Source organism: Podarcis liolepis, assembly GCF_965112155.1.
Source record: "Podarcis liolepis genome assembly, chromosome: 17".
Classification (NCBI taxonomy): domain Eukaryota; kingdom Metazoa; phylum Chordata; class Lepidosauria; order Squamata; family Lacertidae; genus Podarcis; species Podarcis liolepis.
In genome coordinates this window covers 5,418,932-5,442,813 of record NC_139571.1, presented here as the reverse complement: position 1 = coordinate 5,442,813, position 23,882 = coordinate 5,418,932, and the positions used below count along the sequence as shown (strand labels likewise).

At 47.6% G+C, this 23,882-nt stretch overlaps 1 protein-coding gene across 2 annotated transcripts in view; it reads left to right on the top strand.

Moving 5' to 3' along the window:
* HDAC6 (histone deacetylase 6) overlaps positions 1-23,882 on the top strand; it is a 37,679-nt gene that overhangs the window by 10,715 nt on the left and 3,082 nt on the right. For both annotated transcript variants that reach the window (XM_083482924.1, XM_083482925.1), the window contains exons 6-28: positions 732-772; positions 1,838-1,934; positions 2,749-2,846; positions 6,129-6,233; positions 7,039-7,107; positions 7,301-7,427; positions 7,621-7,686; positions 7,780-7,839; positions 9,069-9,158; positions 9,278-9,384; positions 9,471-9,538; positions 9,885-10,065; positions 10,920-11,048; positions 11,182-11,350; positions 12,370-12,503; positions 12,850-12,918; positions 14,154-14,346; positions 15,740-15,889; positions 17,819-17,993; positions 19,429-19,787; positions 21,074-21,184; positions 21,276-21,422; positions 22,598-22,726. In XM_083482924.1, the coding sequence (XP_083339050.1) occupies positions 732-772; positions 1,838-1,934; positions 2,749-2,846; positions 6,129-6,233; positions 7,039-7,107; positions 7,301-7,427; positions 7,621-7,686; positions 7,780-7,839; positions 9,069-9,158; positions 9,278-9,384; positions 9,471-9,538; positions 9,885-10,065; positions 10,920-11,048; positions 11,182-11,350; positions 12,370-12,503; positions 12,850-12,918; positions 14,154-14,346; positions 15,740-15,889; positions 17,819-17,993; positions 19,429-19,787; positions 21,074-21,184; positions 21,276-21,422; positions 22,598-22,726 (2,874 nt within the window). The remainder of the gene's footprint in view (positions 1-731; positions 773-1,837; positions 1,935-2,748; positions 2,847-6,128; positions 6,234-7,038; positions 7,108-7,300; positions 7,428-7,620; positions 7,687-7,779; positions 7,840-9,068; positions 9,159-9,277; positions 9,385-9,470; positions 9,539-9,884; positions 10,066-10,919; positions 11,049-11,181; positions 11,351-12,369; positions 12,504-12,849; positions 12,919-14,153; positions 14,347-15,739; positions 15,890-17,818; positions 17,994-19,428; positions 19,788-21,073; positions 21,185-21,275; positions 21,423-22,597; positions 22,727-23,882) is intronic.

The window sequence follows — 23,882 nt, the reverse complement described above, 5'->3', positions numbered from 1 at the left end:
AGTCCTATTCTTAACTCCAAGAGATGAATCGATGTACAAAGATAATATAATACAACACAGCAACATCACCTACCATTAAAAACCACTAAGTCTCTTTATCATAGCCCATTCTTTCTTCATGGACAGCACTTAAAAATTCAGCCGCTATTAATGTAATTTGATCATCGCTGTCCGCCAGCAGGTCCTGAACAGTTGGTTGTGTAAAAATCTGTCTATTAAATTTTAGGGCCTCAAATAATTGTTTTCTGGCATAACTGCCGAAATCACAGGAAAAGAATATATGCTCTAGAGTATCGGGTTCCTGTTTTCTGCATTTGCAGAGACGCTCTAATTCTGGGGTAGCTAAGTATCTTCCTCTCACTACCATCGAGGGAAACATGTTGAATCTGGCCAACATAAACAGCCTACACGATTCATGTTTCTTCAAATTTGTCATGTACCCCTTTTGGAAATCTCTACACAAAGGGAGATTTAAGTGGATAGGAGAGCAAGTGCTGTGCTTTGCAACCTCAAGCATGGCGAGAACACTTTTTTCTGTGAGAGTCTTTCTGATAATTTCCCATGTATCTTTGGGATCAGAGATTTCAAAGTCAGTTAGAAGTCAGTTTGAATTCTATCTATCACTCAGCCCTTGTACCTAAATCGGAGTAAAATCTAATAAATAATAGCTGGGGAATGAGAAATCCAGAATCTTTCCCCCAGGTACTAAACGTTCATCTCTTTCTTTACAGGCTCAAGAAATTTCTGAGGAAGAAATCCTCTTGGCTCACAGGTAAAAGCAGATGTTCGAGCTGTAGGGTGGGGGGGGGGAGGCAGGGAGCTGGTTCATGGACTTGTAGAGGAGATATGGAGATGGTGCATCATTAGAAAGCCTCATTGGAAAGCCTGGTCCTGCTGATACGCGTTGCATTTTTTTGTTGGTTCAAGATAAAATGAGTATATAGAAAGGAGAATTCCTGGATGCCAAGATCCACATTTGGGGCAAGTACTTTTTGTTGGGGGAACCCAGCAGAGACTTAAAATCGCAAAATATGCTGCAAAGTAAAATATGGAAATATAGGCTGTTAGACCTTTAAAATAGGCCCTTCCAAGTTTTTTCTCCTAGCATAGAAAAAGACCACATGTTTAGTAAGTTGAAAATGGGGTTTTTTCCACCACATGTGGAGGTGTGTGCCTATGCAGGTTCAGCCTCTCCAGCCTTTAGATGAAGTTCCTTGGTGTATCAGCGCCAGCTTCTGTGGTGTTAGATACCATGTAATAGAAGCAACTCCAGAACTAGCTCTTTTAAATACCTTCCAGGAAAACAACAGACTTGCACACGACAAGGAACTCATGTCACACTCTTAGCAGCTAGAAACATCAAAACTAGACACTGGAAGAGCATATGTACTTTTCCTTGTTTATTTGTTTGTTTTGTAACATAAGAAAATCTTTAATAAAAAAACTATTTTTTTAAAAAAGGTTTACTTACAAACTTTCCAAAGGTCAGGTTCATGTGTTTCAGCATTCAGAAAAAGTTGCACAGGCAGTAAAGCTTGGCTTAGTTCCAAAGTGGTGAAAGTTCCTAAACTATTGGTATTGAAACTCAAGAGAGACTTGTTAGAGCCATATAGTCTAAGCTGGAGCATCCATCTCAAACCTTTTTATTCACTGAACTTCTCAGGTAGGTTGGAGATTGAACAACAAGCTTCATTACCCATTTCCTCCCAAGATAAGGGGAAGTGACCTTGCTAAGCCTGGCAGGATAGCTTTTTCTATGGTATTGACCCATTCATCCATTATAATTTGACTTAAGCGTGATGGTTATATGAGGCTGGTTATCCCACATTTTTAACAGCCCTGAGTACTTGGCCCTGATGAAATCTACTGAAACCATGAGTGAGGCTGAGCTGAGATCTCTGTCGGACACATATGATTCTGTCTATCTACACCCAGTGAGTATCCACAAAGCTCTTGTACGTTCCCCATGGCGCTTGGTATCTGAACAACAATCGAGTCATCTGAGCTTTTTTAAAAATAAAAAGAAGAGCAAGTTTCTAGCCAGTGTGGTGCAGTGGTTAAGAGCGATAGACTCGTAATCTGGTGAACCGGGTTCGCTTCCCCGCTCCTCCACATGCAGCTGCTGGGTGACCTTGGGCCAGTCACACTTCTCTGAAGTCTCTCAGCCCCACTCACCTCACAGAGTGTTTGTTGTGGGGGAGGAAGGGAAAGGAGAATGTTAGCCGCTTTGAGACTCCTGAAGGGGAGTGAAAGGCGGGATATCAAATCCAAACTCTTCTTCTTCTTCTTCTTATGTTAGAGTTGATGTTTCCTGACCCAGAGCAGTTGACACCTATGCTGTGGCTCTGGAAGCTTCTGTTGAATTTAATCACTCCTTTGCAAGAGCATCCCTCTCCCCTCCTTCGTACTGTATTTGCCTGCAGTTTGAGGCTGCATATATACCATATATTTAAAGTGCATTTAGAGCACGCACCCCCCCCCAAAAAAAATATCCTGGGAACTGTAGTTTGTTAAGAGTGATGGGAGTTGCATCTCTGTGGGGGATGAACTACATTTCCCAGGATTCTTTGGGTGGGTTTAAATGTATTGCTTTAAATGTACGCTGTGTCTATGGAGCTTGAGAGAATCCCTTGAGGATGTATGGTGAAAATATATAGGTGGCAAGAGGGCCCTTAAGCTCTTGGGTAGCCTGTTTATGAGATGCAGGGTAAAGCATCTGTTAACCTGGCTCTCTTTCCCCTACCCCAGAATTCCTACCGCTGCGCCTGCCTTGCCGCTGGTTCTGTCCTGCAACTTGTGGAGAAGGTGCTGGCTGGGAAGCTGCGTAACGGCCTGGCTCTGGTCAGGTATGGCAGAAACAAGGATCCTTTTTGTTGTTTGATTTGGGGCGGGGGGGCGGGGGAGTCGTGCTTAAATGTGGTCCTGGAGCTCCATCAAGAGCACACTTGGCTCCTCAATGTTACAGGTTCCCTCGCAAGTGTAGGAAGGGACATAAATTCTTCCAGTGTGTTATGTGCAAAGGACACATGTGCTTCTCTTTGGTGTGTCTGTCTGTCCGTCCTTCCTTCCTCCCCCCCACCCTCGCTTCACACCACAAGCCAGAAGGAAAGTTTCTCTATATGCAAAAAACACCCCAAAAATCCAGAAACCAGGAAAACAGATTTAAGCTGATATTTAAGAGAACTTCCCATGTCAGGTGTGCCATCTATGCAGGGCCATGAGGGCCAAAGACCCCCCCCCCCATTTCACTGAGGGGTCTGGGCCCCCTCAATATTTTGCAGCTGGTCGGGCCCTATTGGGCCCTTCCATAGCTGTGACTATGCCCTGTCAGGCCTTTCGGAGGGCACGGCAGCCCCCATTGGGCCTCTTCCCAATGTGTGACATCACGCATGCACACCAGGCCCCCACAGTGTTGGGCGTGCCTGTCCCATGCTCAGGCAGAAACTAGACCAGAATACGCAGCATCATGCCCACTATACGTTGCTGGGTGTCAGTTTTGCTGCAAGGAGGAGGGGGTCCTCAAATGGGTCATCCCCTGCACTTGCTCCACCAGGCAGGTCATGTGCAAATGAAACATTTGTACCCACCCCAGCTCCTTCCTGCCTAGCTCCCAGTGCATGTTGGGCGAGAGGCCTGCAGTATTTTAAAGTGTGCTGAAGTTAATCAGTTACATGATGGCACAGAGGGCACTTAGTTTAGTCCCTTATTTTCTGCCGATTCCTCTGGTAGGGAAAGCATGAGAGCAGGCGATGGGTCTGGTTCCCCAGCGGAGGAGATTATTGTCCGTGCTGGCTGGGGCAGATGGGAGTTGGAGTCCAAGAACTTCTCACAGGCACCACGACGACTGTCCCTGATTTAAAAAACAAAGCCAGAACCAGTGTTTTGTTTGCTACCTGCTTTAATATGCAATGGAGGAGTGTTGCTGAGTATGTGGGTGCTGAACCCTTACCTCAATCCCCAGGCCATTTTCGCTGAAAACAAAAACAAAAAACTTGGAGCCTGGTGCTGGTAAAAGTAGGGGAGAAATGGTAAGGAAGGAAGATGAATATCGCTGGTGCATGCACGTGCACACACACAGGGCCAGATTTAGGTTTGATGAGGCCCCAAGCTACTGAAGGTAATGGGGCCCTTTATATGTCCAGCTGTTCTTTGTCAACAACAAATTGTGGCTGTTTTTTGTGTTGAATATATACTATATGGTAATTTATGGACCTAATAGGTATCTAAAGCCATTTGCACATAACAAAAAATGTATTTTATCAAAGTAATTGTTGAACTGAAATACAGTTAAGAAGAAGTATATTAATAGTGAAATACAGTTAAGAAGAAGTATATTAATAGTGAAATAATTACCAGTGATATTTTAGGGAGCAGGCTAGCAGGCGGTACCTATTACTTACATAATAGGAGCCTACACAACACAAAACACTGTTGTTGTATGTAGGTTTAATTTTATTTGTTTTTTATCTTATATTTTGGAAATTTACATCCAGGGTTTTTTTCCTTTAATTTTTTTGGGTGCCCCCAAGAGAGTGGGGCCCTAAGCTGTAGCTTGTTTAGCTTATACATAAATCTGCCACTGCACACACAACACAAGAAAAGTGAGGCCATGACTTCTGTGTTTGCTGCATGATATCTACAGCTGAATTTTTATACACTGAAACAGAGAGCATACTAACCTTGCAAAACATATTTGATTTATGCCACTTTAATCATTCTCATGACTTGGCACGGTGGTTCTGAGAATTCTCACAAAAGCTTATGCCAGAATAAATGTTAACAAATTTAGGGTGCTACAGGACTCCCAGAGGTTTCTGTTCCCCTCCCACAAAGAATCAGGGATTCTCTGGGGGAGAGGAAGTAAGCATTGAACCAGTCCCCTCCCCACTCCCACAGAATTCAAGAGCAAAACAAAGAACAAACAAGAATAATAATATTAAAGCAAAAATATCCACACCTGGAAAACATTTACCGTATTTTTCGCTCTATAACACACACCCGACCATAACACGCACATAGTTTTTAGAGGAGGAAAACAAGAAAAAAATATTCTAAATGAAACAGTGGATGTATGATTTTTGTGGTTCATGCTGTGGCCACAGACATGTGATCTGACGGTGAGTTTGAGGTAGCCCAATGCAAAAATCCTGAGGATCCATGTGGATCCATGCTTTGTAACCACGTTTTTGCACCACTGCGGCCCCATGAAACAGTGTGTGTGTGGGTTTTTTTTGGTGCAAGCTGTAGCCATGGACATGCTATGTGATCTGATGGTGAATTTGGGGTGACCCAGTGCAAAAATCCTGAGGATCCATGTGGATCCGTGCTTTGTAACCACGTTTTAAGTGGGGAGGGAAGGAAAAGCACTCAAGGGACAAGGAGCACGCGTGGGGTGGGTGGAGAAGGATGCTCTTAATAATGCAGAAGAGGGGTATAAGAGGAGAAGCAAGCAGGCTCTGCTTCTCTCCCTCCTTCCCGCTCGCTGAAAAACTTTGCTGCTATTTAGCGAGCTGAGTGGGGAGGAGAGAGGGACATGGTTGCTTTAAAGGAGCCAACCGGACAGGAGCCGCTTACACTCGTGTAAGCGGCTCCTCTCCTCTCCCGCTTTGCTCCTTTAAAGCAAGCAGGCTCTCTGTCCCTCTCTCCTCCCCACTCAGCAGCTCTTCTCCCGCTTTGCTGTTTCAAAGCGAGCCACGGAGGAGGGAAGGAAGGGGAACCATGGATCCTCTGCTCACGACTGCAGCAGATCCCCCCCGCCATCCATAGGCATTCCCTCCATAACATGCACAGACATTTCCCCTTACTTTCTAGGAGGAAAAAAGTGAGTGTTATGGTGCAAAAAATACGGTAGTTCCTCTGAACGAGGGCTGGGGGGCTAATGGGAGGAGCCCCCCTTGTCTGATCCAGGAGCAGATGTGTGGTTGTGCTTTTCAACTGCTTCCTTTTCATGGTGCTTTCTCACAAGACAGGTGTGAGAAGGCATGTGATGATGTCTCCAACACTTTTGGGAACATCCCCTAGAGGCCCACCAAAGTATAAGGCTGGACACTTTCTGGAATCACCAAGTCTCTCTTCCTGATGTGACATTCTCATTCTGGGGTTAGCCAATGTTACCTTTTTGGTTTCAGGCCACCTGGACACCATGCTCAACGTGACAAGATGGATGGCTACTGCATGTTCAACAACGTAGGCATCGCAGCCCAATATGCACGGCAAAAATTGGGAGTGGAGCGGTGAGTATCGTGGACCCACGTCAGAGGTGCATAGAGGCAGGCCTCCTAAATGAACTCTTTCATTTTTACAGCATGTATCCTCAAACCTTTCTCATAGGAGAGCAATCCAGGACTTTGGTCCTCTGTTGAGTGAGGATCAAGGCTATTAATCTACCAAAGAGGAGCCTTCTAATGTCCCTTTTCCAGACTTTTTCAGCAGTGGATCTTTGCCTCCCTTTTTACAAAGAAACATGGCTGCTCTTGATGGCAAGTTGTAGCTGCTTTGTAGAAAATACAGCAGTCACCCGCCTTGTACTTGTGCAGAAAGGGAGTGTAGAGTTATCCTGAGCAGAAGTTTCAGTAACAATTTACCATTTCTTTTAAAGTAAAGTGCAGCTGGTACATTTATGTCAAATTGTGGATAGCATAGGAACTAAGAAGCCCCTGGTTCCAATGTCATCTTTACCATGAACCCATTAGCTGTCCTAAGGCTAGCCAGTATTCTCTCAGCTTCAGAAAATCCATCTGTCCTGTGAGGGGGAATAATATTGGCCTACAGGGCTGTTACTACAGGGCATTGCAGTAATTAGGGGATGCCTGAATATTAGAAATAAAAATACTAATAATTACATAGAAATGGAGCTGGGTTTCATCAGCATACTGGTGGCATCTTATCCCAAATTTTGCAGGTCTACAATATCTAGGACTCATTGGAGGGATGTCATTGACAGTGAGCATTGATGGTAACTCTTCTTTTTTCAGAAAGCTGAGCTCTGTGTAGAGTTCTCTTATTATTGGTGACCCTTCATGTTTCTTTCTCTTCTAGGGTGCTTATTGTTGACTGGGATGTGCATCATGGACAAGGCACCCAGTACCTCTTTGAGGACAATCCCAGGTGCAGAATAAAAGGGATCAGAGGGTATTGGGCAAGACTGTTTGGGGGTGAACAGGAATTTGCAAAAGAAGGGGTGGTCTAGTTAAATATGGGCTGCAGGCTGGAAGGCTTGTAGCCCAACTGGGCTAAGAGTGCTGGACCAATGGGCAATATTTCTTCTCACTGCTGTATCTGCCATGGTTTCTGTTCATAGCATCCTCTATTTCTCCATCCATCGCTATGAAGGGGGCAGCTTCTGGCCCCACCTTTTAGACTCTGACAGTCATGCTGTGGGCAGAGGTCGGGGAGAGGGCTACAACATCAACCTGCCCTGGAATCAGGTAGGAAATGCTAGTGGGTGGGGTGCCCTTTACCTGTAGAGTGATTTACCTGTGTGTTTCATTGCCACAGCCCCAACTCAATAGTGGCAGCTCTAAGACAAGGTTTTTTGTGTGTCTGTTTGTGTTTCAATGAGTTGCTTATGGATTAGGGCTCTCCTTCAAGAGATTTAATGTGCTCTGTCTGTCCCTCCAGATAGGGATGGGGGATGCTGACTACCTCTCTGCCTTTTTGCATATCCTGCTGCCTGTGGCCTTGGAGGTGAGGATTGGGAAGTAGAATTGTTTGGTTAATGGGAGATCAAGTGAGATCTTTGGCTTACCCATTTCCTTTTGGGTTGTTTGTTTCTTGCAGTTTCAGCCCCAGTTGGTCCTGGTTGCTGCTGGTTTTGACTCTGTAATCGGTGACCCCAAGGTATGAAAATGTCTTTCGCAAACTCTACAGAACAGCCCTCCCTCCTCAGCAGTTTTCAGGCTTCCATCTGAAGGGAACCATTCCACACAGATTTCTTGCAGAACACCTATTACCCCAAAGAGGATTTAGGAGTGTGTCCTGGGCTCACATTTTCCATGCAGAGTCTGTTGGGCTGCACGTTTGCCCTGTAAGAGGGAACTTTTTGCCTTAGAATGTGCCCAGCCCTGTTGCTGCATGTTGCAGGGAACAATCTGCAATTCTGGACAGACTGTTTTCACCCCCTCATCTGCTCAAGTGTTGTTCTTCCCACCCTGCTGTCCTAAATCCCCCAGACCAGCTGATAGCCAAGGCTTCTTGTCTCCTGTCTTGAAGTCGTAAAAGAGAGAACAGGAAATGAAGTGATTCTCTGGCCACTTTGCACTTTGTGAACACTAGTGACAAGATGAGGCCAGGCTGCAAGCCCCGTTCTCCCCCTCTTGGTTCCAACTTCAGTGGTGAGCAGCTTGAGTGAGGAGCTACTGGCACCAGGTGGGAAGGAGCAGATTGCTCTCCCAGCTTCAGCTTTTCATTCAAGCTGTGATTGGTGGGTGGGTGGGTGTGGGTGTGCGTGTGTGCATGCTGGGCGTGCTCATGTTCTTCCGTGTTGGTGAAAGTGATTTGGGGTGAAGGGATTGCAGGGGCAGGAAGAGGGAGGGAAGGAATCTTCTCCCCACCTCTCATTCTGCAAATCCTCTGGTCCCTGCTGCTTCCGTGCTGCTTATCTAGATCTGAGGCGTGCTTGAGCTCTAGGTAGACAACATGGTGGCACTTCCATCTGACTAGGAGGCAGAGGGGTCCTCCATCCCTTCTAGCAGTTGTCCCCAGTTTGGCTCCCCCCCAGGTGATGCTGGACTCCAGCTCCTGTTATCCCTGACTATCAGGCATGCTGGCTAAACCTGATTGGAGTTGGACTCCAAGAACATCTGGAGGGCACATTGGTTAGATTGCTTTTATGGGGCCTAAAACACAATATATTAATCAGTCCTGTATATCCAGCCCATGGAGCTGCTGGAGGCCCTCTAAAGAGCTTCTCAGGGGGGCTGCAGTGGAGGCAACTAACTCACCTGACCCTCATATTTTTTCTGGGTTTTTTTAATCTCCTCTAGTAGAAACCACTCCCCACCCAGTCAGCCTGTACCCCAAAAGCAAGATATGAGAGCAAAATCCCCCACTTTTTTTTGCATCCGTAGGGGGAGATGTCAGCCACGCCAGCATGTTTTGCTCACCTGACACATCTGTTGATGCCGCTGTCTGGAGGCAAGCTGGTTCTGTCTCTGGAGGTGAGCAATGTACACTTTCCATCTTGTTCCTGGGCGAAGGAGAGCGGCTCCCGTACAGCTGCTCTCCCAGTGCAGGGACTGTGGCTGTCTTATCTTCTCCCTTTCCTCCTCCTTTTCAGGGTGGCTACAATCTCCAGTCCCTGGCAGAGGGAACCTGCGCAGTCCTCAAGGCTCTTTTAGGAGACCCCTGTCCTCTGCTGGAGTCTCCTCTTACCCCGTGTGCCAGGTAAGGGAGCGGGTGCATTGGACCCCTTCCCAAGCATTGTGCCTGAGCGTTTCCTGATGGCCGCCTTCACTTTTCCCTCCCAACAGTGCCCTCTGCTCCATTTCCCAGACCCTTGCAGTTCACAGCAAGTACTGGAAGAACCTCCGGAGAACCAGTGAGTTCTGCAGCCTCTACCTCTGTTTTGCCCTCTTTCTCAAGCAACAAGCAGCAAACCTGGTCCTCTTTGGTTCTGCTCGCTTTCAGCCAGGGCTGGTCCTGCCTCAGACAGCTTGATTTGGGGTGTCATGAAAAGGCAGCAAATGGTTAACTCTTTAATTTGTTTTATTATTGCCAGGAAGTGGGGGGCAATAGCTGCTTCTGGCTCTTGGTGGCTCAGCCTCAATCAATGAGATATCCTGGGCCAGCCTGTCTTCTTAGCCCCACAGGCTGCAGCTCCTTCCAGGAAGCAGAGGAACCCAAATCACCTACTTTCCCCTGCCTTCCCCCCTATAATGATTCAGGTACTGATGTGCCTCGGGAGAATGGAAGAGAGGCGGGCACAGTTTTTCCACCAGGCCACCCCTTGCCAGCAGCCGAGATCCTGTCCAAGTCAGCGGCTGAACTGATGCTACCCTGGCCCCCTTCCTGCACTGGGCTGGTCTATGATGAGAAGATGACGGAGCATTACAACATGTGGGACAGGTAGGGATCAATTCCATGCACAGCTTTTAATGCAAGGCTTGTGGTTCCTCTGCCACCATCCTGTGCTGCAGTTAGGCTTGAACAAAGCCTCCTGTGGGAGCCAGTGGGAAGTTTCCCCCCACCCCCAAGCCCCAGTACAGTTGCAGGGGGTTGGCTCTGGAAAGGGTTAACTACTGTCCTCTCAGCAGGAGCGTCCCACACATACACCCTTTCGATGCCCATGCAATATGGGAGAACGATAATACTTACAGGGTTGCTGCCAAGGTTGCAGCTGCATCAGCAGTTGCCCAGAAAAGAAAGCTTCTATTGTGGGGGGGGGGGACTCTCATTCACTCCCCCAAGAGCTTTTTTCTTATGTATGCAAATAAGGATGTGGGGAGGTGGCACTTCCAGATCAGGACCACGATGTAGGGATGATTGGGGTCTCAAGAGCCAGTGTGGTGTAGTGGTTAAGAGCGGTGGACTCGTAATCTGGTGAACCGGGTTCGCGTCTCCGCTCCTCCACATGCAGCTGCTGGGTGACCCTGGGCTAGTCACACGTCTCTGAAGTCTCTCAGCCCCACTCACCTCACAGAGTGTTTGTTGTGGGGGAGGGAGGGAAAGGAGAATGTTAGCCACTTTGAGACTCCTTTGGGTGGTGATAACGCGGGATATCAAATCCAAACTCCTCTTCTTCTTCTTCTTCAATCTATATTCCCACCCCAAGGTGGCTATTTGTGGAGGGGGGGAAGGGGCATAGCTTGTCCCTAAAAAGTGGGCAAGTGAAGTCCTCACCATCTCTCCCATGAAGGTTGGGGGGCAGGTTCCAGAGTCTCGGCGCCTGGCCCTCCCTTAGCGCTCCCTCTCTTCCATAGCCAGCATCCAGAGCTGCCTCAGAGAGTCTCCCGGATCTTCCAGCGCCACGGGGAGCTTCGCCTGACGGAAAGGTGCTGCCGGCTCCCGGCCCGGCTCGCCTCTGAAGAGGAGCTGCGGATGTGCCACAGGTGGAGATGCACCCCCAGATTGCAAGAGTGGGTTAGGGTGGGTGTCCCAGAAAGGGCGGGCTAGTAACTTCTGAGGCTCCGCCCTCTTCCCGTGGGGGGGGTGCCGACTCTGTCTTGCGTCTCCTCTCTGCAGCCTGGCCTACGTGGAGACGGTGAAGTCGACGGCGGCCATGAAGCCCCGCGACCTGCATCGCCAGGGCGACCAGTACAATTCCATCTTCATCTGCGCCAGCTCCTATGAGTGCGCTCGGCTGGCGGCTGGTTCCGCGTTCAGTGCAGTAGAGGCTGTGCTCTCTGGGCAGGTGAGTGCTGGAGGCCTAGTGGGGCAGGGGGTGGCCAGTCATCTTGCTCCAGGTGCAGACCATCCTGGAGGCCTGAAGCCAGGACTGAGTGGTGGGGGACTCAGGGAAAGACCCTGGAGAGGAGGAGTCCTAGTGGGCACTGGGAAGGCAAGGACCTTCAGTCCTTACAACTGCTTCATCAGGGCAAGACCTCCTAGAAAGAGTTGCTGAGACCACTAGGCTGGCGCTGTCGTTTGTTTCCTTCAATAAATAATTAACTTTTTAATTTATGTATTTTTAAAAAAATATTTTTATTGTATTTTCAATTTTACATAAGCATATACTGTAATCCCTTCTGATTTCCCTCCCCCCCCCACATTGTAGATCTTAATGTAATGATTTTCCCCTCTGCATCTCTATCATAACTCTATTTTTATAAATCCTTTGTCACTCCATAGTTCAAATTTTTACTACAAGTTTTCTGTCAATTCTACCAGTGTTTGTAATTGTTTACAATAGGTGTTCAAATAAATTATAAACTTTCCCCATTCTTTATTAAAGACCTCCTCGTGGTTTCTAATTCTTTCTGTAAGTTTTGCCCTCTTGGCATACTTCATCAGTTTTGTCTGTCATTCTTCTTTGGTCTGAGTGATACCATCTTTCCATTTCTGCACAGCTTCAGTCGCATACATAAATAGTTTTGTCTGGTCCTTCAGGATCTCTGGTCCTATAATACCTAAAAGAAAGGCTTCTGGTTTCTTAGGAAAAGCTATTTTAAACATTTCCTTCAGTTCATTATATATCATTTCCCAGAAGTCTTTTATCATCGTACATGGCCACCACACATGATAAAAAGTACCCTCTTTTTCTTTACAATTCCAGCACATTTTAGACTTTGATTTGTACATCTTAGCTAATTTGCTAGGAGTTAAATACCAACGATACATTGAAATATTGTTTCGTTGCTGACTTGTGCCTGACTCCAGCCCTGACACTATGGTACTGATCCAAGTTCACTTTTTCCTCCTTTGGGGCATCAGGTCCAAAACGCTGTGGCCATTGTCCGGCCCCCTGGGCACCATGCTGAATCAGACACCGCCTGTGGCTTCTGCTTCTTCAACTCTGTGGCCTTGGCAGCACGATATGCACAGCGGCTTGCTGGACGTCCTATGAGGTACAGTGGCACCTGGCTGACTCCCAAGAGGCACAGAGTACCCAGAGAGGACTAGCCACTTGACAGCAGCTTTGCAGTTGTGTGCTGAGAGCGGGCGCGGCTTGCTGGTGATGAGGTCAGGGATGTAGAGAAGCACCTGAGGGCAGTTGCAGATTTGCTCCATCAGTCTATCTGCATAGCCCCACAGAGTGTATCTCGTTCTACAAACTTCAGCAGGTTTTGCTGTTATTATTTGTCCCCCACCAGGAGTCCTGGGAACTGTAGTGCTGGTGGCCTGGCAGCCTATTTGCAACTCAGTTTCTAGCATAGATGTAGCTGGTTGTCCAATTCTGGTTCTTTTCCTCAGGGTGATGATACTAGACTGGGATGTTCACCATGGCAACGGGACACAGCACATGTTTGAAGATGATCCCAGGTAACGTATTTTGCTTCCCATCTCCCCTGTTCAAAGAAACTCTGGCACTAAATCTCTTCCAAGGTTGCAGGTGTAGGTCTGGTGGTGGGGATTTCCTCTCAGCTTCAGGCTTGAGATGGGTAGTTCTAATTCCTTTTCGATGGCGGCTGTGAAATGGGGCAAAAAGCCTTAACACTCTGCGTCAAGAAACTCATCCACCTTATACATAGCTGGAATAAGCCATGTGGATCACAGAACCATTTACTTATTAATTAAAATGTTTTAAATCTTGCCTTCCATTTTTTAAAAAAACATGCAAGGCAATGTTAAAAACAGAGGCATCAAGTAACATCACAAATAAAAGTTCTTTTTTAAATTTATAAATTTTTATTGGAAATTTTATTTACAACATAACATAACCCCCCCCCAATACAGAAATCCACCCTCATTAAATGTGAACATAACATACAATGAGCATAACATACAACAATACAAACAACCAAATAAAAGACTTCCTTTATCCTGTATCTGGCCTCCTTATTTACTTCTTATAAACTGTTTCCTTTATGAATAATTATTAAGATTTTTCTAATTATAACTTAAATATCCACAAAGTCTCCTGCAGACATTAATCAAAACAAGTCCTGGTATGTATTTTATGGCACTGTTTTGTGAAGTATTCTCTGCATTTTCCCCATGCTTTTTGAAACTCTTGTCTAGTGTGATCTCTAACTGCCTCTGTTAATCTAGCCAGCTCAATATACGCTAACAGTTTGTCTTGCCCTTCCATTTTTGTTGGCACAGTTTCTTTTTTCCAGTTTTTATCAATTATTTATTAGCTAAAAACTAATTGCTAAGAAATAAAAGTTTTAAACAAGCAACAACAGGCAAGAATAGCCTTCGTGCTTTTTCTTCCTGCTGAACAGAGTTTTGTCTTTTAAACAAACTTTAAAACTTCTGGTTAGAAATGTATGTAGATTTATTTTGTTATGGTCAGTAGACCAGAATAGCAAGGGAAAGGGCACAAGTCATCTGTGCAAGGTGGCAGAGGCCACAAGAAGAGAGGTGGGAGGTGTGTAAGCCCCTTCGAGGCTGAGCTCAGTGGTGGGACCAGGAATGACTTGCACTCCTATTCTGCCCTTGATCATCCAGTTGTGGCTGTGCAATTCCTAGGCATCCTGATTTGTGATTGGGGGGTGGGCAAGTGAAGCTGCAACGTCCCCTTTCTCTGATTGCTTCGCCTTCTTCCAAATTAGTGTCCTGTACGTCTCCCTCCACCGCTATGACAATGGAACTTTCTTCCCCACCTCCGAGGATGCAGACTATGATCGTGTGGGCCTGGGGCCTGGGGAGGGCTTCACCCTTAACGTGCCTTGGAACTGTCCCCGCATGGGGGACCCTGAGTACCTGGCTGCCTTCCATCAGATAGTCATGCCTGTCAGCTATGAGGTAGGCAATGTTTGGGGCAGGGAATGAGGGTGGATTGGTGCCAGTCTCCACTTCCTGGAAGCCCGGGCACACTCTTGGGCTTGTGGCACAGATAGGGTTCAACACAGGAACATAGGAAGGGCTCATCCACACTTCCGCTTGTCCCTTGCCTAGAAAGCACAGATCCGAGCAGTTTTCCCCTTGTCCTGCTCCTTTCCCAGGGAAAACCCACTCTTTAGCTGTAAAACCTGATTGCCATTTGTTCCGATTGAGCGCTAAAGAATGGCATTCTCTGGGGGAAAGCAGCAAGGGAAGAGGGATGTGTGGATGAGCCCTGACTGACATCAGCTCTCCAGGGTTTCCAGCAGCAGTCTCTCCCAGCCCTATCCGGAGATGCAAGGGATTGCAAAGCCAATGCTCTAACCACTGAGCTATGGCCCTTCCTCAAGGAGCAGCCATGGCTTCTCCCAGTGAATGGGTAGTTTGGGGAGGGTGTGACAATGCTGTTAAGAGGCTCCTAACCAGCACTGCTCCTTTATAAGTGCCAGAAAGAGAAAATGATCGGTGAACTAGTTAGTAGCGTGGATGTGCTTTCAGACTTGTAAATAAGTGCTAGACTGCAGCAATGGAAAATGGTTAATTGGTTAAGTGCAAGCAGTATTTGTGCTGGGCTGGACATTGTCCTCACCATTGACAGTGCTAGCTGGGGCTGACGGGAGCTGGAGTCTTGGCCATCCCAGTCCTAGGTAGATGGATATGCCTTATAGATCTGAGGAGTTAGAAAGGGGCTGAGGGAGCAGCATTCTTCTGTATTGCATCTCTGGCCAGGGAGGAAGAGTGAGAAGTGGAGCTACAGGGAACAAGGCAGAGGGCCTTCTCGGTAGTGGTGCCTCTCCCCCCATGGAATGCCCTGCCATCGGATGTTAAGATGTTAAAACATTTAGGAAACATCTGAAGGCAGCCCTGTGTAGTGAAGCTTTTTTAAAAAAAGATATTTATTAAAGTTTTTTAAAATATAACAATAGAAATGAAAAATACAAAATACAAAATACAACATAAAAACAGTTAAAAAACAAACAATTTTCCATAACATATCTTCCTTACGCTTATTTCCCCAGACCTCCTCATACCTCCCTTCTTTGTATTCCACTTCAATTTGTTAGTTCAGCAAATCCTTACCATTAAGCTTTAACCCATTTGTAAACTTTTTTTCTTTCGTATCTGCATTACAGCTGGAAACCCCTTAGTTTCTAAACTAAGAAACTGTATAGTGAAGCTTTTTAAGGTTTAATGTTTTTATATATGCTGGAAGCTGCCCAGAGTGGCTGGGGCAACCCAGTCAAATGGGCAGGGTACAAATATTTTATTATTATTATTATTATTAAGGGGAATTAAGGGCCTCTTCCATTTGCAGTTCAATCCAGAGCTGGTCCTGGTTTCTGCTGGCTTTGACGCTGCTCGAGGGGACCCGCTGGGCGGATGCCTCGTGACTCCAGAATGCTACGCACACATGACCCATCTCCTCCTGGGTCTGGCCGGAGGCAAGGTGGCAGTTGTCTTGGAGGTAGGACAGAGTGCACGCTTTTTACTTCTTGGGGAGCACGGCTTGTGAGCCATCTCCAGGGTCAGGAAACACCTGGTTATTCAGAAAGGGGTGGAGTACTGCAGGAAAGTAAATGCGGGGCTGGCATCCACAGCAAACAATTCCGACAGAGTGGTGAAAATAAATAATACTTTTTTGGAGCTGGAACCCTGCGGGGTGGTAAAAGGTGGGGAGAATGTTTCAGGTGGAAACAGGGAAATAGTTAAGTACACCTTCTCCATTTCAAGGCCTGGACATTTTGCGAAGGTGAAAGGGCTGCCAGGGTTGGCACTGCAGCACAGTGACTCGAGTTTGCCTCTCAGTGAATGGCTGCCACTCATTGCTGTGGGAAAAGCAGACTTCTGCACTTGGAGGTACCTGTGCTGTGGGACAGGACACTGCCCTGGGTTCAGCCTTGGCTACTTTGACAGGGAAGAAGAGATGACAGCCGGGATGCAAACCTGAATGTCACCTTCAGGGGTCCTGACAAGGCATTAGCAGTGGGCATTTTACTTGTAGTAGAAACAGTCCTCATTTGCCCTCTTCCTTTCATAGCAAGTAAGGGCTCGTCCCCGATTCTAAAAAGCACAGATCCAATCAATTTCTCCCTTGACCCACTCCTTTCCCAGGGTAAACCCTCTCCTTAGCTTTAAATAGGAGCAAATGTCAACCCAGAGAAAACCCAAATTGCCATTTGCTCTCATTGAGTGCTAATGAGTGGGTTTTCCTGGGGGAAAGCAGTGGGGCAAATGTGAACGAGCCCCAAGTAATCAAAGCCAACATTTCTACACTTCCCTCCCCGTACGCTCTACTCAAGGGCTGCTGGTGTAGCCTAGTGGCTAAGCAGGTGAACTGCAACTCAGGAAGCCTCTGGTTTGGAATGTCCCCCCTGCCATGAGCTCGTTAGGTACTCTTTGGCAAGCTGTACCCTCTGAGCCTTACCCCATACGCAACCTGACTACAGTGGTACCTCGGGTTAAGCACTTAATTTGTTCCGGAGGTCCGTTCTTAACCTGAAACTGTTCTTAACCTGAAGCACCACTTTAGCTAATGGGGCCTCCTGCTGCCACCGTGCCGCCGGAACACGATTTCTGTTCTCATCCTGAGGTAAAGTTCTTAACCCGAGGTACTATTTCTGAGTTATTGGAGTCTGTAACCTGAAGCGTATGTAACCCGTGGTACCACTGTATAATGATTTCTGTCCTGCTTTAAAAGATCTGTTGTGACAATTACCACAAAACAACATAGGTGCAAAGTCTGTTGTACCCTCGAGCATTGTGCATCATACTTTTCCGTGTATTAGACGAGGGTATTTTTTACTCTAAAATAAAATTTAAAATGGGGGGGGGTCGTCTTATACATGGATAGTGCAGAGGGGGGGATGGGTGTTTGGTTGCAGCTGCAAGCAGGATTTAGGGACTGGGTGGGTGAATGGTGTCTGTGTCAAGGGCTGCTGCCTCAGCAATTTAGTGTGCATTGCTTGTGATTATTAGTGTTTGTCAGTTGGGTGAGTGATTTTTCTGCACTCCCGCCCCCCAAATAGCTCAACAATTCTGGTCAATCCTCTGGGCCATCTCCCCCCATTTTCTTTAATTTTAGTCCCTCGAAATAGGGAGCGTCTTACAGAAAAGTAAAGTCGGCCTTCTTTTCATTGTTGCTACCTCACAATTCCCCCTCCATCACGGCACACAGCAGCCATCATCATTCACGGCACCACCTCCCCAGTGGACCCAGTGACAGTGGGTCATGAGGACTAGAAGCTTTTTTTTTGTATTTTGAATGCCAACAGAGGTTCTTTGGGATAGCAAATTCCACACCTCCATCGTGAACATGCAGGACTTGCCCAGCAGACTCATACGTGGTTGCCTCTGGGGTGCAGTTTCTCTGAACTTTCCCTTCCTCCTTTTCCAGGGCGGCTACAACCTAGAATCGATCTCGGAATCCATGACCATGTGCACACGCAGCCTCCTGGGGGATCCTCTGCCCCCGCTGGGACGCCTCAAGGCCCCCCACCCCAGTGCCCTGCAATCTTTGGCCAATGCAGCCGCTGTGCACCGCAAGTACTGGGCAAGCCTGCGGCTGGAAGGTGAATTGTCTCTCTCCTGTCCTCCTCTGTTCCTTGGTGGCAAATGCTGTGCATCAGAACTATTGCAATGTAGAGGGTTAGGGTGTGAGCTGGGGGCTGATAGGTCTCTGCTATGAATTCACAGAGTGGCCTTTAGGCAAAGCTCTGTTTGTCAGCCTCATCACCCTGCCCCCCTCGCCTCTCCTGTGGGTCGGGGAGTAACACTACTGGGCTGATGTAAACATTACTGCAGGGGTGGTGGACTCTGGATTCTGTCAATTTTGCATATCAAATGTTACCAGTTCCAGCCTGCCAGGTTGGGTGTCTGCTGCAGATGAAAGCAGAGACAGGGCACATCTCAACCTGCTGAGCAGCTTTAAAGGGCCTGGGGGCAACTGCCAGGAAAGTCCCAATTCAGGGGGTGGAGATTGGGTTGTGACTCTCCCACAACGGTGCAGCCCAGTCTCTGTGTGGGCCATGTTTCAATACTCATTGCAAAAGAGGGCCAGGCAGAGAGGCTGCAGCTGAATAGGTCTACAGGGAAGCATAGAGGAGAAGCCTGAAGTTAAAGGTGCACAGGTAAGGCAATGATCAGACCTGAAACTCCAAAGAGATGGAGGGGGGGGGGAGAAGGTTTTGTGATGGAATATTTCTGTGGCTATTCAGAAGAAAATGCCCTGGAATGCAGAAAGTGTGGGTCAAAGTCACTTTCTCCACAGAGCACATGCCTTGCCTTCTTACATCATGTGGTGGAAGCCCCACATTTCCTTTGCTAAGCCACTTGTGGAAGATCACTGCAGCTGGTGCTCACGGCCTGCTCAACCGCAGCCTCTCTTTATTTCCTCCTGGAACTTCGAGGTGCATGTTAGGCAAGCTTCAACCTTTCATCTGGGGGTAATCTCCGGTGATATCTGCCTCCTCTGCAAAAACTACATGGGGAAGGAAGTAGGACAGCTTGTTGGGGGTGGATATTTCAGGGCGATTGTGATGTCAGCAGCTCTTAATCTCAAGGTTGTGGGTTCGACCAACGTTGGGCAAAAGATTCCTGCCTTGCAGGGGATTGAACTAGATGATTCTCACAGTCCCTCCCAACTATGATTCTGCGCACCTAGCAACCAGCACAGCTCAGGGGGAGGGCAAAGAAGTCTCCTCCTGAGATGGCACTGAGGATTGGTAGAATGACTGCTGATGTCACAACATCCCCTTATCTACATGACACTGCCAGGAGGGGGTGAGCTTCAGAACAGGACTGGAGAGAGTTGGGGGGGGGAGGCAGGGGCCTGAGGACAGGGGTGAGAAGCAGCAGGTGCCAGGAGACAGAAAGGCGAGGCAAAACAGGCCAGGAAGGGAAGCTGGAGTTGGCACTCTCCTATCTCTCTGCCTCCGTTTTGAACAATTGGACGGCAGCTGAGTGGTTGTGGGAAGAGGAGGAGTAACCTATATCTTGTCTCCCCAGTGCCTGCTCCTCTGTGGGAGAAGCCCAGGACTCAAGCTGGGAAAGGAACTCCCATTCCAGATGAAATCCCCCCGGAGGCCCCCCCGGAGCTGCTTCAGAGCCCCGGCGCTCAACCTGTGAATACCTTGAATGATGCCGTTTTGGCTCTGAGCTCCCTCCAGCTGGAAGACCGCCTTGCCGAGGAGGCAGAGACAGCTTCCAGTTCCCTCTCACCCGATTCCAGTCCGGTGGGCGAAGAGGCTGGGCACAAGGTTGGGGCCTCCCCTGGAGAAGCTGAGCCAGCAGTGGATACCCAGAAGGAAGGCATGTTGACAGGGCGCTCCACGGGTGGAGCGGAGTCTCCTGGAAAAGAGGCAGAGGTAGGTGCCAGGCAGCTGTGCCAGTGCAAGCCATGGTGTGCGGGCTCACCCACACTTGCGTTTGCCTTGCTGCTTTCCCCTGGGGAAACACACCGTTTACCGCTTAATCAGAGCAAAGCAATTGGGTTTTCTCCGGATTGGTGTTAGCTCTGATTTAGAACAAAAGAGCAGGTTTTTGTTGGGATTCGCAGGATGATGAGTAAGTCTGCAGGCTTCAACAGGCTGATGCAAAACTCTGTGAAGTGCTGGGTCAGAGTGGCTCAGCAGGAATGTGATTAATGTGATTCGCTATCACCTGTTTTAAAAAGGAAAGCCTGTTGAACAGTAAGTGTGGTGGTTGTGCTGTAGTGTGGTGGTGCTGCTGTGGTGGAGAGTATGCGTTTGCCTTAAGGAGCAGGTACTCTGTATGGACTGTTTTTGTAAATACCTGTATATAGCTCACATTAAAAAGACTGCACTGGAAAAACCTGGGACTCTGAGCGTTTCTGCTAAAAGCGCCACGAGGAATTCACGACAGTTTTCTGGGGGAAAGGCAAACCCATGCCTAGAAAGCAAGAGACAAATGGAAAATACTGCTTTTAATATTCAGTTGGAAGCCGCCCAGAGTGGCTGGGGAAACCCAGCCAGATGGGCAGGGTATAAATAATAAATTATTATTATTATTATTATTATTATTATTATTATTATTATTATTATTATTATTAAAATTGCTTGGGCCTGTGCTTTCTAGGCATGGGAGAAGCAGAAGTGTGAACAAGCCCTGGTTTGTGTTGTAAATCTGACTGGAGCTTTTAAAACTGGAACAGACATTTGAAGGTTTGTCAGGGACAAAGGAGGAGTGATCCTGGGGGTGCCTGTAACAGCCAGGAGGGAACTCTGGGAATTGGAGCTCTGCGAGGGAAAATAGTAATCTCTTAGCAACTTTTAACAAAATTCAGCATCCTTGAATTCTGAGATCTGTAATTCATGAACAGTGCTAAGAGTTGTTAGTAAAGGTAAAGGGACCCCTGATTGTTAGGTCCAGTCATGGAGGACTCTGGGGTTGCAGTTTCTTTTCTAAATAAGAAAACACAACAGAAAAGGGGGCTAAGTTGCTCCCCCACAAGCCCTTTCCTTCAAAAGGAGGGCAGGGGGCTGGTTGCGCTCCCCTCCCACTTCACTGCTTGTGTTTCTACGTGGTGTGCTTGGAATGGAAAATCGCAGGGTTTCAGGTCTCTCTGATATCTGAAGCAAGACTTGACCCTAAATCTCTCTTCTCTTTCCTCCATCGCCCCTCCTTCAACCAGGGAAGCCCACCGGCTGGCCCCCCAATGCTAGCAGAGGTTATTCTGCTTGACGAAGCTGCAGGTGGCTGCTCTTCCTCCTGTGACCCGCTTGAAGAAGACCTGGCAGATGAAGTGAGTTTGGGGAGAGATGGGAGGGTACCTGGGATTGGATTTTCTGGGCTTGGGTGCCAGGATGCAGAGATGATACTCTCTCTCTTTCTAGGGGCTGTTTTATGCTGTGACTCCCTTGCCATGGTGCCCCCACCTCGACTCGGTGCTCCCTGTGCCTTCCCTTGGCTTGAATGTACTGGAGCCCTGTGCAGAATGTGGCAGCGTGGCAGAGAATTGGGTCTGTCTGATTTGTTACAAGGTAAGGTGGGCAAAGTGCAAGTAGATAAATAGGTACCGCTCCAGCGGGAAGGTAAACGGCGTTTCCATGCACTGCTCTGGTTCGCCAGAAGCGGCTTAGTCATGCCGGCCACATGACCCGGAAGCTGTACACCGGCTCCCTCGGCCAATAAAGCGAGATGAGCGCCGCAACCCCAGAGTTGGCGACGACTGGACCTAATGGTCAGGGGTCCCTTTACCTTTACCTTTAAGGTGGGCAAGCGGGGGGGGGGGCTTAGGTAAAATGGGAGTGACCCCCACCATCCATAAAGTGAATTAACAGTACCGGGTTTTCAGGTTTTTGTTTTTTTAAGGGTTGTGTTTTAGTTGGTTTAACAGCTAACAGATAAGCTATCACTACTGGAGCTTCGGTAACGGGGGAACCTCAAATGATGGCAGTCTGGAGAGGGGGATTAGGGTGAGTTTTATTAATGACTCAGTGGGGTTTTGAACCTATATCTCCCCAGTCCTAGCCCAGTGCTCTTAATTGCCACACTATGCTGTCTTTTTTGTACCCCAGTTACATTTTCGTTGGGAAAGATTGTTTTTCCCCCCTTTCCCTCCTTGCTGTGGAGTTCACTGTATTTGTTGTATGCAAGGAGATTTCTCTCCATGTTGTATTGTCCTTAAACACATTGAGGCACTGTGCAGACTGCCTTCTGCGGCCTGCTGACTTGCCCCCTTGAGTTCTCTGAGGTGATCCACTCCACAGTACAGTGGTACCTCTGGTTACGTACTTAATTCGTTCTGGAGGTCCATTCTTAACCTGAAACTGTTCTTAACCTGAAGCACCACTTTAGCGAATGGGGCCTCCTGCTGCTGCCGCGCCGCTGGAGCACGATTTCTGTTCTCATCCTGAAGCAAATTTCTTAACCCGAGGTACTATTTCTGGGTTAGCAGAGTCTGTAACCTGAAGCGTATGTAACCCGAGGTACCACTGCATCTGCTTTCTGTCTTCCTCCTCTGCTTCTGATACCTTCCAGATGGGGTGCTGATGTGTGGTCCATCCTCTCTAAGAGCAGAAGAGTTGAGCTTCAGATAACTGTCCTTGGTTTATTCATTTTCAAATGAGTCTATTTGGTCCATTCCGAAGGTTAGTCTTGTCTTTTGGAGCCGTTTCCACCATCATCTAAGCCTTCCTTCTTCCACCCCATTCAGGTTTGCTGTGGCCGCTACATTAAGCAACATATGGTAGCTCACAACTCAGAGTCTGGGCATCCGCTGGTTCTTAGCTTTGCGGACCTCTCTGTCTGGTGCTATGGATGCCAAGCCTATGTCCACCACCCGGTGAGTTGTGTCGTGCTTTGGTCCTTTTTCCACCCTTTCCTTTCCCAGGGGTTTGCCCTTCTGCTTGGAAATACCAAACCAGTGTGATGAGATGCACATTTGCTTGGGGAACGGACACCCCCACCCCCATCTGTCCTGTCATTCAACACAAATGATACATAGCCGTCTGAGCTGCATTGCTTGGTGGAACATCAGCTGGGGTTGCAAATCATTACTTGAGGCTTGGGAGGAGCTTCCACCCCTCTAGGGGAGCCCCAAGATAATCTGATGGCTGTTGCTTTTAAGGGGTTCCAGCCCCAGTGCACTTGGAGTGACATAATCTGGTTTGCCACTGAACTAGTTGACTTGGGTACTGAATTCACTATGTGCATTATGCTTTCCCCCATTGAGATACAAAAGTAAGCTTTTGGCAGCTTTTGAACAGGAACAGCCAGAGCTTTTTTTCTAAAAAAATGTTTGGGGTACTCTCATTTTGACTCAAGAAAATCACCATTTTATAGTTCAAATCGGAAAAAATAAATACAGTAAATGGACGAAAGTACAAAGATTCATAAAATGTTTAGGGGTATGTGTACTCCTGCGTACCCCCAGAGAAAAAGAACTGGGAACAGCAATAGATAGGTAGCCGTGTTGGTCTGCCATAGTCAAAATAAAAAATTCCTTCCAGTAGCACCTTAAAGACCAACTAAGTTAGTTCTTGGTATGAGCTTTCGTGTGCATGCACACTTCTTCAGATACACATTCTTCAGATGTGTATCTGAAGAAGTGTGCATGCACACGAAAGCTCATACCAAGAACTAACTTAGTTGGTCTTTAAGGTGCTACTGGAAGGAATTTTTTATTTTGACTATGGGAACAGCAAATAAGGGCTTTGTTTCCCTCGAGCTCTTTTTAAGAAAAAAGTTTGATAATCAGTGGCATTAAAAAAGAGTGTGGGTGGAATGTTCCATTATTATTGACAATAGATTGTTCTCTGATGGGGCCAACTTCTTCCATTAACAGAGATCCAGAGGGATTTCTCTCCCACCTGGGGCTATTCCATTCCATTATGCTGAGAGCAGAGCAAATTCGTTCTTTGCAGAGAGGGTTCTGTGAACTGCATGGAATGTGTTTCTGCTGGCAGCACTGAAGGTTTTTTGCCTCGCTGTCTGCTGTG